At 41.9% G+C, this 15,683-nt stretch overlaps 1 protein-coding gene across 12 annotated transcripts in view; it reads left to right on the forward strand.

The window, feature by feature from the left end:
• The window catches only part of dlg2 (discs, large homolog 2 (Drosophila)), a 287,216-nt gene that overhangs the window by 52,550 nt on the left and 218,983 nt on the right, over positions 1-15,683 (forward strand). For 10 of the 12 annotated variants that reach the window (XR_011179035.1, XM_069165097.1, XM_069165099.1 and 7 more), the window contains exon 4: positions 7,233-7,301. Coding sequence is in view for 11 of the 12 variants with exons in the window: in XM_069165097.1 (XP_069021198.1) it covers positions 7,233-7,301 (69 nt within the window). In the remaining variant the exon portion in view is untranslated. Of the gene's footprint in view, positions 1-7,232; positions 7,302-11,762; positions 12,440-15,683 lie in introns of those variants that run through there. The other 2 variants (XM_069165105.1, XM_069165102.1) reach the window with 2 other exon arrangements.

Below are 15,683 nucleotides of genomic sequence, written 5' to 3' on the forward strand. Positions count from 1 at the left end.
AGACCTGCTGGATGAAACAAACAAAGAGACGTCTCTGACAACTGGACGTGTGGAGAAAACTCATTTAACATCCAGTAATATGGAATCACTTCCTTTGATCACAAACATTTAATCATCATTTTAATGTGAAGAACACATTTCCCTCAAACCACGTCACTTCCTGTTTCTCCTCTTGTTCCGGTTTCCTCCGTGAACAGAGTTCATAAAAAATGACAACATCAACAGGAAGCTACTGACCCTGGGCATACGCACTACAGTGAAGCACTGCTATAAACACAACTGAATACTGACATACACACTGCCCAATTAAAATCGTCTCTAGATGCTGCTTTACTTTAGTTTAGTCCTCAACAAGATTTTCTCAATCTGCAGCTCCTTTTGCCTTTATGAAAACAGGAACAGGGACTTTCTGGTTAGAGTTATTTTTATTAATAAAGAGAGTTTTGCTTGAAAATATTTACTCTATGTTTTAATACTTTCAGCACTGATTCTGATGATGACGTTTTTTTGCAGAAAAATTGTGGGAATTTAAAAAATTTGCAACTTCCTGCAAATATTGCAGAGATTGCTTGAGTTTACGTTAATTATTGAGATGCAAGATCGTCATTTTCTGGTTAGACTGGAAGTGGATCTGCAAAATATTGCTGAAATGGATGCTGATTAGCACCAACTGACGTGTTCATGATAAAATGTATTGAAGGACAGTGTGAAAGGGTTTCCTCATATTTATGAGTCTCAATCTGCAGCTCCTTTTGCCTTTATGAAGTTTTATAGAGTTTCAGTTCATTGTTGAGCTGTATAGCTTTTACTGGTGTGATTCAGTCTCTCATTGTATCATTGTTGTCGAGAGCAGGACGAGAAAAAGCTGTAAAATGCCAATTTATTCTACCTGTTCAGCAGTCAAACACAGTTGGAGACCACATGGTGAATAATGCTTTAAGCTTATTTCCTTTTTATAGAGCCGGAAAACTTACATCCAGCAGGTGGACGTGAGCACCACTTCAAATTAATAATCACGTCTCTATGTAACTGATGTATGGCTGAAAAAGCAACTGTTTGCTACCAAGTTCTCCATTTCATCTTAAAAACGGATCATATGTCACTGTTGCAGTGTTTTAAACAAAACTGGCTCCATTCATATGATTTGCCGATGTATGATTAAAGAGGCATATTTGATACCCTGCAAGAGTGCAGGGTGATGCAAAACTATTATGCTGATATCTTCAGTGTTTCTCCTCACCAGACGGTTTTCAGCAGTTTGATGTGAAGTTTTGCCCATTGACAGCTTAATTTGGGCTTTTATTGAGCCCCCCAGGGTCAGCCCTTCATGAAAGAGACAGCAGAGAAACTGACAAATTAACGCAACTTTTAGTGACAGAAAAATGCATGAGCGACTCTCGCTGCAGATATCGAACGTAACTCCGGTTCTATGAGTGAGCTACGTTCGTATTTTGTTTTATTCACCACTGACTGTCTTATGGTATGATATGTTTAAAGGTTTCAGCTGCTCGTTATTTGAGCTTCACACAGTCCATTAAACATGAAGGGGATTTCTTTTGTGTGTGTATGAAGATTATTAATTATTTCTAGGTTTGGGTGCATGTCATAAATGAAGAAAAAGTTGTTGTGACTCAACCAAAGGCACCATTGGTTTGCTAATGAACTGTTAATGGACTGCTAACTGCAACAAAACCTGTTTTCAACACCGAAAAATTGAAAAATAAATCACAGAAGAAACTTAGTGTTGGATATATCATCATGGATTTATTACAAAGCTTTTGAAAGGGATCCGATCGGTTGGAAACAGTGGAATCACAACATTACTGATGATGGTTTGTCAAAAATCTCAGTGTAAGCAGTTTGTGAAAGCACCAGTCATTCATACAATCAGAGTTATATATCGGTTATTTTTCAAATGAGATAGGTTACAGATTATTTGTTAACCTGGTGAAAATGTTAAATTCCTTTGAGGAGGAGGGAAAAAACATCCAATAAAATCACAGCTAGTGACTTTTAATGCACGATCTCAATGAGGCATCTCCCTGAACCGTGAGACCGAGATCCCACACAACACTGGCATTCGCAGCGGTTATGGCAAACAGAAGCATCATTTTCAGGGATTAAAGCTTGAGCGAGATTTGCGTAATCGTCTCAGACGGAGGATGACGAGATGACGTAAAACCGGTAGTAACTCCCACTGATGTGATCCAGTGTTTAATCGTAGTCCTGTCACCTGATTCCTTTTAGAACATGTTTAATCACTGCATACGAAACAACAGATCTCCCTCCAAAACCAGGAAGAAATGATTGCAGCACAGCTCTGACTGTAGAGAAAAGCAGATTCCTGTCCATCAAAAGCTGGACAGATTGACCAAGATGTGGATCTTTGTCCATTTTGCTGCGTAAGCAGTCATAGACATACAGACAGAGCTCTCACACCCTGGACAGTAGGTGGAAAACCCCAAACTCTCCAATGAGATCTCTGATATCAATGGAGAGCGCAGCCTTGGACCACCTACTGCCAGTAACCACATGGACGTATGATCTCTGGAGCCCCCGGGGTCACAGTCAGCAGTTCTTTCTGCATGCGCTCAGAGACACTGGAGAAAGTGGAGACCTCTGTCATGGTTTGAGGGAAGACGTATCCAGAGGTAGATGATGCTTCTCCTCCACCTCTGCTCTCCAGAACTTGTCCCACAGAGTTTCTACAAGCAGAGGATACAGCCTCCACCCAGACGAATGTGGCTGAACAGTCTGAAGGGACCACGACATGACATGCAGAAGTGTCTTCAGCTGCAATACCAGCGAGTGCCACTAGAGGTCGTCTCCAAAAAGCCTCCGGCTCCATAGACTCCCATTCAACTTCTCTCATCAAATCCAAAGTGAATAAAATGTGTCCATCAGTTATCTCGGTGTTGTTAGCTAAAGTCACTCCTTCTTATTAGTTTTCTGGAGGTCCATCTGAAAATAATCCCTCATTCATTAGAAAAGAAGATTCAAGAAGACCTGTTTTTGGGGGCGTGTCTGTTTGATTGACAGGTCTGCGGTGCAGTCAGGTTACAGCTATCGGTGGGCGGGACGTAGTATCGTCAGGTTTCCGATCAGATCGGTCAGATCCACCGCTGGCTCCTCCCCCAGCTCGTCCAAATATGGTCACTTCCTGCTCCAAACCGCTCCGAATAGCAAGATGGTGACAGACAGAATCTGAACTGGAGGATTCATAACGTTCACAAACCAACGATGACATCACTGATGGATGATGACATCACTGATGGTTGATGACAACAAAACTTTGTTAAAAGCAGAGACTTGTGGCTGGAGTACATTCTGTCTGTGGAAACCACCATACGTAGCACAGGACTTGTTACACTCACCCTTTTAGTTTGTATTAAGGCTGCAAGTTCAGCATATTATTACATTACATTTAGCTGACACTTTTATCCAAAATGACTTACAACACACTGATGGTACACCATCGGGAGCAATTTTTTTTTTAGGGTTCAGTGTCTTGCTCAAAGACACTTGAGTGTGCAACCCACTCTACCAGCTGAGCTGCAGCCTCCCCACTGAGCTACAGCCTCCCTCTCTACAGCATAATAGGGACCTTTGATTGCTGTCACAGTATATTATTGTATTTTCATCTATTTCACAATAAATGATTTACATCAGTGATTAATTGTATCTCTGTGTTATTACTGTTTACCCAACTGACTTTGTATTTATTTCTCATATGCAACATTAAGCCTGACGACATCTGTAAATCATCATTATTTATATTCTGATGAGCCTGTTAGACATTGCATGTTTACAGGTTCATATCAGTTATCCAAACTGAGGTCATTATGTTTTTTAATATTTGTCTATCAAGTGTTTCAATGTTGAGATTGAGTGCTGTATTTATTTTTGCATGTGTACATCTCTAGCTCTGTGTTTACATCTCTAACTCTCTGGTTATATCGTTAACTCTATGTTTACATCTCTAACTCTCTGGTTATATCGTTAACTCTCTGTTTACACATCTAACTCTGTTTACATCTCTAACTCTGGTTATATCGTTAACTCTGTTTACATCTCTAACTATCTGGTTATATTGTTAACTCTCTGGTTACATCTCTAACTCTGGTTATATTGTTAACTCTCTGGTTACATCTCAAACTCTCTGTTTACATTGTTAACTCTTTATAACCAGAGTTAGAGATGTAAACAGAGAGTTAGAGATGCAACCAGAGAGTTAGAGATGTAACCAGAGTTAGATATGTAAACAGAGAGTTCGAGATGTAAACAAAGAGTTAGAGATATACTGTAACCAGAGTTAGATATGTAACCAGAGAGTTAGATATGTAACCAGATAGTTAGAGATGTAAACAGAGAGTTAGATATGTAAACATAGAGTTAGAGATTTAAACTGAAAGTTAGAGATGTAAACAGAGTTAGAGATGTAGACAGAGAGTTGGAGATGTAAACAGAGAGTTAGAGATATACTGTAACCAGAGTTAGATATGTAACCAGAGAGTTAGATATGTAACCAGAGAGTTAGATATGTAACCAGAGAGTTAGAGATGTAACCAGAGAGTTAGAGATGTGAACAGAAAGTTAGAGATGTAAACAGAGAGTTGGAGATGTAAACAGAGTGTTAGAGATGTAAACAGAGTTAGAGATGTAAACAGATAGTTAGATATGTAACCAGAGAGTTAGAGATGTGAACAGAAAGTTAGAGATGCAAACAGAGAGTTGGAGATGTAAACAGAGTGTTAGAGATGTAAACAGAGTTAGAGATGTAAACAGATAGATATGTAAACATAGAGTTAGAGATGTAAACAGAAAGTTAGAGATGTAAACAGAGTTAGAGATGTAAACAGAGAGTTGTAGATGTAAACAGATAGTTAGAGATGTAAACAGAGAGATAGAGATGTAAACATAGTTCACAATGTAAACAGAGTTCACAATGTAAACAGAGAGTTCAAGATATAAACACCAGGCGTGTTACTAGCAGTGTGTTTGAGGTGGAATGGGACCAACCAGTTTGGTAATCCACCAGTAATCCTGTTTGTAGATGCAGTCAGTTGTTGTTGTTGTTTTTTTAACCTTTTTTCTGCAGTAACAGTGAAGAATCAGTTATAAGGGACATGAATACACATTTCTAAGAGATTACGTATACGAGGTCTTTGCAATGTTGGAAATAGCCTCTCTGTAACAGCAGGAGCTTGTGAACCACTTTGTTGAGGTCATCCAGTAGTGCCAGGATAGGGATAAGTGGAGGGGATTATAAGAGTCCTCAGAGACTGATGACCCCCCTCCCAAGAGGTCATCAGCACACTGCTGTTATATCCCCTGTTCTGGTGCCACAATCAGCCCTCTGAAGATTAGGCAAATGTACTGTCGAATCATGAAACTGCAGATGGCCCCATTCAATTTAATTAACGGGGTCTGAAGGGGCTTTTCAAATGTATAAACTCTTCTTGTGTGCATCACTTAGATTTTAAGAGATTAAAGGTGAAAACACAAGTTTTAAAGTGATCCAGAGTTTATTTAAATTAACAGTACGTTACATTTAAAAACAACACAAACATTCACTCTTCTGTTTTGTCCTGAAAGTTGATTTTGAATAGTTCATTTGGGAGATTTACGTATAAAGATATTCTGTCATGCCTCTTAATGGCCACTGGGGGCCGACATATTTGAGTGTGGGTCATTGACTGTTTATTAAAGAGTTTGTAGCTTCAGGTCTGTAAAATGGTTCTGATCCAGAAGTGTCTTAAGCTGCAATACCAGCGAGTGCCACTAGAGGTCGGCTCCAAAAATCCTCCGGCTCCATAGACTCCCATTCAACTTCTCTCATCAAATCCAAAGTGAATAAAATGTGTCCATCAGTTATCTCGGTGTTGTTAGCTAAAGTCACTCCTTCTTCTTAGTTTTCTGGAGGTCCATCTGAAAATAATCCCTCATTCATTAGAAAAGAAGATTCAAGAAGACCTGTTTTTGGGGGCGTGTCTGTTTGATTGACAGGCCTGTGGTGCAGTCAGGTTACAGCTATCGGTGGGCGGGACGTAGTATCGTCAGGTTTCCAATCAGATTGGTCAGATCCACCTCTGGCTCCTCCCCCAGCTCGTCCAAATATGGTCACTTCCTGCTCCAAACCGCTCTGAACTATCAAAGATGGTGACGGACAGAATCTGAACTGGAGGATTCATAACGTTCACAAACCAACGATGACATCACTGATGGATGATGACATCACTGATGGTTGATGATATCACTGATGGATGATACTTGGTTCAGTCCTAAATGTTGATTTTCAGTAGTTCATTCGGCAGATTAATGTATGAAGATATTCCTTTATTCCTCTTAATGGCCACTGGGGGCAGACATGTTTAAGTGGGGGGACCTCGGTGGTTCAGATTTCAGACAGGGTCAGGGTTTTGAATGGAAAGCTTTAGCATTAGATTCTCCAAAATAGTAAACAAATTAACAAATTAATAAATGCAAATTTGTTATTCTCTGAATTTCTGCATCTAAAATGTTGCTGTTTGTTTTGTTAGCAGATCTTGCAGGTATTTCAGCGTTTTATTGATGATAGAATGACTCCCATCATGCAGCTGGCCCCAATTTTCTCTTCATTCTTTATAGTTTATTAAATTTAATAATTGTAATAAACAGTTGTATTCTGAGTCAAACAGGCTTTCTGTTCCGGTCATTAGGAGAATAAAAGCAGCCTGTATGTCGTGTGTAAAAAGGTTTGGAGTATAGCAACGTGTGCCAAGGATTTATTTTTAGTGTGCAGGCACATATAGGCTTACACTATCTGAGCTTCTAATTAAAGACTTACTCGCAACAGACGGACTGACCAGCCAATGATGACTCCGTCGATCTGTCAGTGGCTGTTCTTCCATAACGCTCACATAACTGCATCCTGCTGGTGTTGTGCATTTAAAATAAATGTTGCATATATTTTTATTGGTTGGTCAACACTTCAAATTTCATTTCAAGTAAGATTAGATTTAACATGCAGTGTACATGGTCAGAAGTTACCTGAGTGTTCTGCATGTGTGTATTGAATGTAGATGTTTCCACAAGTGTTATTGTCTGTTTAATCTTTACAAAAAGTCCCCGTGTGTTTGATCAGCTGCTCGTCACCTGAACGACTGCAGGTGGTGAGGACAGGTACCGTCGGGTCACTCGGTCACAGTTTGTGCTTGTGCAGAGTTCCTGATGCACCTGTTTGTTGTTTCCAGCAGAGGGAGCCGAGCAGCTCGGAGCCCAGCTGGAGGGAGGCGGGAGAGAGCAGTGTCAGGACCTCTGAAGTAAGTTCCCCTCAGAAGTGTGTTCATGTCGGAGTGGTGTGTCTTTTATTTATTTTACGATCACGCCACACGGAGCAGTGCATCATGGGTTTCTTACCTGCGGCCGTGTACGTCCACTCTGTGCTCATCCTGCAGCGTGACACAGCCCAACACAACTTCTCCCAGGAACATAACACTTGGTTCCTCTAGGAGCTCCATAATCCCAACAACAATGAGCTCACGACCGTAAATGAGATTACGCTCCAGCGAGGGGTGGAGATGAGACCCGAGGGCTTGAAACCAGAATAAAGACTGCAGTGGCAGGAATATCACAGCTCTGTGGGCACCGCTGACATAACTTCAACTCTTTCTGTGTTAAACCAATCTCTGCTTCTTTATTTGATGTGTAAATCAAATCGTCTTTCTGTGAAAATTTGGTTTGTAGACATGCTGCGTGTGAACTTCTATTCGTCCTGGTTCTATTTTCTACATGTACATTCAGGCTGTGTGCAGTCTGTGCAGGGAGGGTTTGAATGCAGCAACTACAGAACAACACTTTTTAAAATCAGAAAACACAGAGTTGTATGATCTTCACCTTTTATCCATGTTAGGGAATTCAATCACTTTGTAAGACAGGGTGAGATGTTTGTGCTTGCTGCGGCATGTTTTGGTTGTTTCCTGTCACTCCACCTGCTGAAAGTGAGAAAAAGGATGACAAAAGGTTGAATTTATGTTGTTTACAACGTGATATTTATTTCGTCTTGTCAGGAAATACCTGCAGAGAGTGTTGGGACCAGAAACAGGCCAGCAGCAGGCTGTGTTACATACCAATCCAAGTTTGTCACACCTCGTCTGTAAATATGAGCAGCAGAACTAACAAAGGAGGTTGAAGCGGTCCTTGTCTTTAATGCAATAAGCCGAAGCTGGCTGAGCTGCATCACCTGAAAAGATTAGCCGTGTGTCTCTGGCAGTGTGAGCTGGTGGACGTGTTGAGGAAGACCGGCAGGAGAGAGGGCCAGTCGGGCGGCCGCTTCGTCTACTAATGAAAGCAGTAATCAAAGTGAAGATCTGCAACTTGGCTCTTCACCTGGACAGTCGCAGCAAACAGGTACCGGGACAGATGACGAGGCTTTTACTGTCGGGTTCCACTCATTGGATCGGCTCTGGTTCTCCTGGGAGCTGTGATGGTATCTGAAGTGTGTTGTAGGACAGTAGGAGGATCTCAGCCAGGAGAGTCCTTCAGGAACAGTTGGACCTTTAGAGGAACTCGGTTTAACTGCACAGAGGCTGAAAGTGTTGCTGGTTCTGTGCTGGACAAGATATGAGTTAACAAACTGTGAGAACGATGAAGATGTTTCATGTTGCTTCAATGATCAGATTGAAATGTTTGGTCAAATTTTTGTTGTTTTATGTCTGATAGTCTCTGAGTGCTCGGGGAAAGATGACATGAGTCAGAAGGACGACTTTTATTATTGTTAACCAGCAGTGATGCCACCTGTTGGTTTGTGAACGTCTGCTATGAAGCCTCCGGTTTTTCCCAATCCTTTCTTATACTGTTGGCATTTACTCATCCCTGGTTCTGCACTGTATCATGTAGAAATGAAAGTGCTTTCTGTTAAACATCCTCTCAGACACCAGTCTAGTTTATCAGGTGTCACTTTCTCAAAATCATGCAGACGCGTTTTCACAAAGTGTCTAAAAAGTCTGTCTTTGTTAATCCGTACTTTTGACATCCAACTTGTCATGTTAACAGAACAAACAGGTATCGAGGGGTTGAATCGTGGGTCAACAAATATACTTGGTATAGGACATGAATTTAGAATTTTTGAATAATCGTTCTGATATAAAAATTAGATTTGTTTGTGCGACGATTGTTCCTTATTTCCCGTTTTCACTAGCGCCTGGTTGTAATGCGTTACTCCCGTCAGAAGGTGGCAGTAATGGGCCCTAAGCTTTCTGCAAACCGACATCAAACAACATAAGGAGAATGAGAACACGTTGCTAACAAACTGAGATTAGACAGCTGAAACATGCAGGTAGTTGTGTGGAAGAGAAACAGGAAATAAATGAAGGTGAGGTGGAACCAAACTCTGAAGATAAATCTACAGAAGATAAGCAGCAACATTTGAGTGAAGCAGTGAGCAGATGGCCGAATCCACCATCAATAATTCATGGTCAGATCAACTGAATTTGGGGAAAATGTCTGATTCATGAGCAAATGTCCATCCCTAAAGTATGCTTGACGGCCTTTAATTGACCCGAGCGGCATGCAATTGACATACAAGTCAATTAAATTATATTTGTTTTAAAATATTTGATTAAAACGAGTAGCTAACAAGGCTAAAGGTATTTCTTCTTCTTCGGAGCTTTAAATCTCGGATCTCATTCGTTACTGCTGAGTCGTGTTCATCCAACTTGCTACAGACCGAATCTTCATCGCAGTAAAGTTGTATTTTTTGAACAAGTCAGTTTGAAAAAGACGTAAAATTGAAGAGCAACATTAAAGAAGCAAAAGTCAACCACCTGAAATCAGTATTGAAATCATTATTTTGTAGAACATTCACATTATACTTCCATCCCTGCAAAATATGTTTCTAAGAATTGAGGCATGTTACGTTTCATGTTTTTACCTGTAAAACTAGAGATGTAGAAGGACGAACACTTAGAAAAGCTGCTGCTACTAAATCTGTTTTTCATTTTAACAACGCAGAACATTTGTCATGCTTTTACATAACTGTTCCTGGGTGGCTGGAACTTCTCGTGTCACAGTGAACAATCCTCAAAAGCGTTTTTTTTTTAACCTCTGACACCGATTCTCTTTGGTATTTTGCTGTGAAAATTGAGTGCTTCATGAAATTAGACAACAAAAATGTGCAAATAATTCAACTCAATTCATTTATATTAAAAAGCACCAAATCAGAAGTGAGGTGAGGAAGATCCGGAACAGAACTTTACAAAATCATAGAGAAAAACACAACAATTCAACATCAGCTGGAGGGAAAAACTCTTCTTTAACAGCAGGCGGCCTCCAACAGTAACAGTGAGGCCAGTAACCACAGATCAGAAACATTCATGTCTGAAGATACAGTACCTGCAGGCAACTACAGGACAACTATGGCATGAAGTCAATGACATGCTACCGTGGCTTATAAATGCACGGAGAGTAAAAGAGTGGAGAGCTGCTAGGTTTCCAGTCACAACCAACCATCAACCATCAGTGATGTCATCAACCATCAGTGATGTCATCATCCATCAGTGATGTCATCGTTGGTTTGTGAATGTTATGAATCCTCCAATTCAGATTTTGTCCGTCACCATCTTTGCTAGTTCAGAGCGGTTTGGAGCAGGAAGTGACCATATTTGGACGAGCTGGGGGAGGAGCCAGAGGTAGATCTAACTGATCTGACTGGAAACCTGACGATACTACGTCCTGCCCACCGATAGCTGTAACCTGACTGCACCACAGGCCTGTCAATCAAACAGACACGCCCCCCAAAACAGGTGTTCTTGAATCTTCTTTTCTAATGAATGAGGGATTATTTTCAGATGGACCTCCAGAAAACTAATAAGAAGGAGTGACTTTAGCTAACAACACCGAGATAACTGATGGACACATTTTATTCACTTTGGATTTGATGAGAGAAGTTGAATGGGAGTCTATGGAGCCGGAGGCTTTTTGGAGCCGACCTCTAGTGGCACTCGCTGGTATTGCAGCTGAAGACACTTCTGGATCAGAACCATTTTACAGACCTGAAGATACGAACTCTTTTATAAACAGTCTGTAATCACAACAGTGTGCGCTGTTCAAACAGGTCCATCATCCTGCCGATCACAGCTCTGTAGGGTCCCAGGAAATTATATCAAATGTTTTGTTACATCCATTCAGTGTGAAGTCGTTCAAAACAGACAAACATGGAAAATTCACAGAAGCACAGAATGAAAAAAAACAAAAACAAATTTGAAGATTGGTTTTATTCACAGATTGACTTTTTAATGGTTGCAGGTCTTTCACTGCAGATCACTCCTACATGCATCCAGCCACCTGTTTGAAGCATTTGATTTGCATCTTTATTTTTCTGGAAGTTTAAACAATCTCATAACAACCTGTCAGTGATAAGAAACTGTTAAATGAGTTTTGTTCTATCCTTCATTATCAGTGCATTGTGGTCTCTGTTTGTCAGTTTTATGAGTCACGAGTGCCATCAATGTTGTGATGAGAAGCGTCTGATGATGCAGGAGTGTTAAAGAGAGCCACCTGCAGGGTTTCAGACCTCCACCCACTTCTTTCTTCTTTATTTGTTTGGTAGAATGCTTTTTCTTTGGTGTTTTCTGGAAAGTTTTTTGCAGATTGTTGTTTTGTTGTTGATGTTTTTGTGCATCCTGAATATTCAAAGTGAGTGGGAGTCAGTGCTGCTGCTCTGCAGATGGAATCCGAGGCTGTGTGTTATTGTGAAGTTCCAGCAGTCTGCCTCAGCAGCAAACAGCCAGTGAGAGGGAGAGCATGGGAACCTGATTCATTCAGCTGAGCCGACGCTCTCGTCCTTCACTCTCCTCCCTCGCTCTCTCTCTCATCCTCCACCGCTGCTTCGTGGCCGAGCCTGGAGGAGGAGGAGGAGGAGGAGGAGGAAGAGGAGAGGATGCACTGACAACAGGAGGCAGAGGGTGAATGAGAGGGAGAGCAGCTCAGGAAGGATTTTGTCTGGTTGGAGGAAAGCGGATGCTGAGAATCGGTGTGTGTCTGTGTGAGTGTTGGCTGATGACGCGGCGCTCTGAGATGGCGTTAAGAATCCTGATTGCCTTCAGTTCTGTGGAGGAGGCATCTCCATCCTCACAAGGGGCCCACATGCAGTAACGTCTGTCCGCCGTGCCTTTTCTCCCTCGCCCGGGAGTGTGTGTGTGTGTGTGTGTGTGTGTGTGTGTGTGTGTGTGTGCGCGTGTGTGTGTGGTTGTGAGCGAGCTCTCTTCCTCATCTCTCTTCTTCTTCAGCAGCCCTCACCTCTTTTCCTTTCCTCCTCGCTCCTTCATGCTGTTGTCTTCTCTCTCCATCTTCCCGCTCTTTCTCCTCCAGTGGTGATATTAGTGATGAGTCTGAACACAGGTTGAGAGCTCCTTTTCCTTGTCCAGCCACCATGGATTGTCTTTGCATTGTCACCACGAAGGTAAGAGACACATTTGTGTGGATGATTCAGTGGAGCGGAGAGGATGAGAGGGAGGCATGCAGTGAAGAAGGAGGACAGAAGATCTGTGTGTGCATGTTTCTGTGTGCACCTGACGGTGTTCAGCACCTCTGGACCGAAGAGCTCCATCAGTGGAGGTTTACTGCTGCTGGATGCTTTCACTATTTCCTGGCTGTAATTATCTGCAGACAGACTTTAATCTGTGTGTGTGTGTGTGTGTGTGAGAATGATTCACTTCCCTCCAACTACAGTTTGCATGTCAGCCTGTCTGTGAGGTATGGCAGCAGAAGTTGGGTTGAACTTCTATCAGCTGGTGGAGCTCCGAGCTCCCAACACACGAGCGCTCGTGAAAGCTGCAGAGTGCAGCTGGCTAACGATGAGAGCACAATACTGTTGCAGTGTTTAATAGTCAGATCCTTATTAAAGCTGTAGACCTGCAGGGTTTCATTTGAGAAATGTTCAAGGATCAATAATCATACTGTTTCATGTTATGGTGCTCAAGTAGGCTCATTTCAGCGAGGTAGTTCTTATATGTAACCGTGTACAGCATCCACATCATACATGTGAGAACACCAACAAGCAAGTCACATGATGCACTAGTGGTGTTGGCGTGTTGTTGGAAGTTGACAGTTGAGTTTTCTTTTAGGTGATTCAGTTCAACATGTCATACTGTGTAACATGTTTGGCCACATGACCAGTTTGGATTTTAGCCACGATAATGTGGTACTACAGGATTAGCCCAATCAGACACAGCTGTTTTCAGAAAATGTCCCAGCATGCACTGGGGTCGAGGCGGAACCCAGGTGATGCCAGTCCATCCTGGCTGGAACATCAGATGTCCTGGATGAGAGCAACACCAGGACCCCCTGCTGTGCGAACAGAGGAGGCTCATCGGTTCACAGCCACACGTATTAGAGCAGAGCGTTGCATCCGGGAACTTTGTCTTTCAGAAACGGCCTCGCCCCCTTTTGGGGAAAAACAAACAACTCTCCATAGACGTCAATGTAAAATAGTGTTACTAAACCAATCCGTTGTAAACCACCGGATCAAACTGACTGTAAAAATGACACGGCGGCACCATGTCTAGGTTTTATATTTCCACTCTACCGGCCAGAAAACACGCTGGATAGATAAAAAAGTTGAATTTGATCCCCCGTTGGTCCCTTCAGTCTTCCCTTGTACAGAGTGCAGCCATAGAGACCTTCTGTCAGCATCTTTTTTCGGACATAACGGAAACAAATTGAAGTTTTTCATATCATTGTTGGTGCAACTAACTACACAGCAACTCTTCGGCATATCGTTATTATTTAAACTGGCTAGTTTAAATCTGAGAAAAGTCTCAACTTCCTCCGATTCTCCGTTGCTGTCGATGCAGTACGAAGGTCTGTTTTCCCCCAGAAAGGGGCGTGACCTTGAGAGCGATCTGACCTTTAACGCAGATGCACAATAAAAGTTCTGCTCTTTACTGGAGCACTCATTCATTCAGGAAGTGACACTTTTCTTTCACTGCCGCTCAGGGATTTTTCAGGGGGAATATTGGACCTCCTGACCGTAAGGACCTGCAGAGAGGGAAATTCAAAGATATCCATGCATTTAAAGAAAATCAATTATGTGCTCTGATTTGTGTTAAATGTGATGAATGACGGTTGGATAGCAGCTCCTCCCGACAGTGACTGCAGCATGCTGCACACTGTACTGTTGAATGGATGTGGAGCATTGTTAATGTGCATTACATAAGATTGAAATGGAGCTCACGCAATGCTAAAGCTCAGATTAGATGTGCTCCTTTCTTTGAGACATGTCCTCTCCTCCTGAGTGACAGGTGTGATGAGACAGACCTGCTGTGTGACAGGAGATCTGTAGAGAAGTGGAACTCCTGTTCGTCACACTGCAGCCGACCGGAGCTCTTCAGAAGCTCTCCGGGTGCTCCTGTCATGAGACCCTGTATGTATTATCTTCAGCTCTACTATCTTAAGTATTCATCACTCTATAATGAATGTGCACTGCATAATGATATGCAGTTTCCCTTCCATAGCTGTGTTATGTAATGCTTCTGGGGGCATGATGAGTCCTGTGCTTTAGATGAGCATGAGAGGGAAACAACACAGGAAGAAACCACTCCTACATGAGTGCTGATACTCTGACACTGCTGCTGTTTTTAGATGATCTCTGTCATCTAGATGCTGACACCCTTCTACTGAGACTTCTCTTCCATACACACAGCCTACAGCTGTTGATTAACTGATGATTAGATTAGATTATTATTCAGTAATGTTAAATTTATAGTGCAGTCTAGTACCGTACAGTTTTTACATCTCCTGTCTGGTGTGACATGCCCTCGCTGGCTGTGCTCTGTGGGCGGAGCACCAGCAGAGCCCACTAACTTCCTGTTTACTTCATAGACTGTATCAGGAAACGGGACGTAGCCTTCATGACATTTCTTGCAGTTACGTCAGTGTCTAGATAATCGAAATTGGTAGAAGGAGAAACAAAAGCTCCACACTGCAAGTTTAAGTATTCTTGATCAATGAGTTTCTCTACAAAACTCTAGGAAACAATATTTCATGAGAAAAACAGTCCCTGAAAGGTCCTCAGCAACAAGCTGATGTTTTATTTGATCACACTCTCATAATGGAAAAACAAAATAAGTGTGTGCTAATGCCCGGTGTGATCATACCTTGTATTAACAATGAAAATGTTCCAGAATATTGATGAGAGAAAATTGCAGTTGATATATTCCTTAAATGATGAATCCTGTAACTGTCAGATACATGCTGATGGTTGATAAATGAATGGAAACATGCGCTGACGGATTCATGGTGCAGCTCTCAGTCTCCTGATCTTAAACACACTGTGTGTGAACGGCAGCCTGAAAATATCTGTTTAATGTTGATGAAATAAAGAAGTAACAGTGTGTTAACATTTGGAAAAAGGGAGCTTTCAGTGTTTTCTGCAAAGGTTGTATTTACTTATTTTCACTTCAAAATGTGATATAAGCCCAGAGGCAAACTGCATAGTTTACCGTCTGATTTATAATTGAACATGTTAGATCTCCCTGTGTTTGTAGGGAGGCAAATAACAAGTGATGTCATCTCAAAAATCTTAATATAAATACCACACATAAATCACACATCCGTCTGATTTTGCTGGATTAAGTACAGTTTAGTTCTATCTGTGTGAAACGGCCTTGACCACCGTTTTCACCCACTTTTCTCTCCCCGTCCTC

This window comes from Embiotoca jacksoni, unplaced genomic scaffold (genome assembly GCF_022577435.1).
Source record: "Embiotoca jacksoni isolate LCO1_2020_lvr unplaced genomic scaffold, fEmbJac1.0.p SCAF_33, whole genome shotgun sequence".
Lineage (NCBI taxonomy): Eukaryota > Metazoa > Chordata > Actinopteri > Embiotocidae > Embiotoca > Embiotoca jacksoni.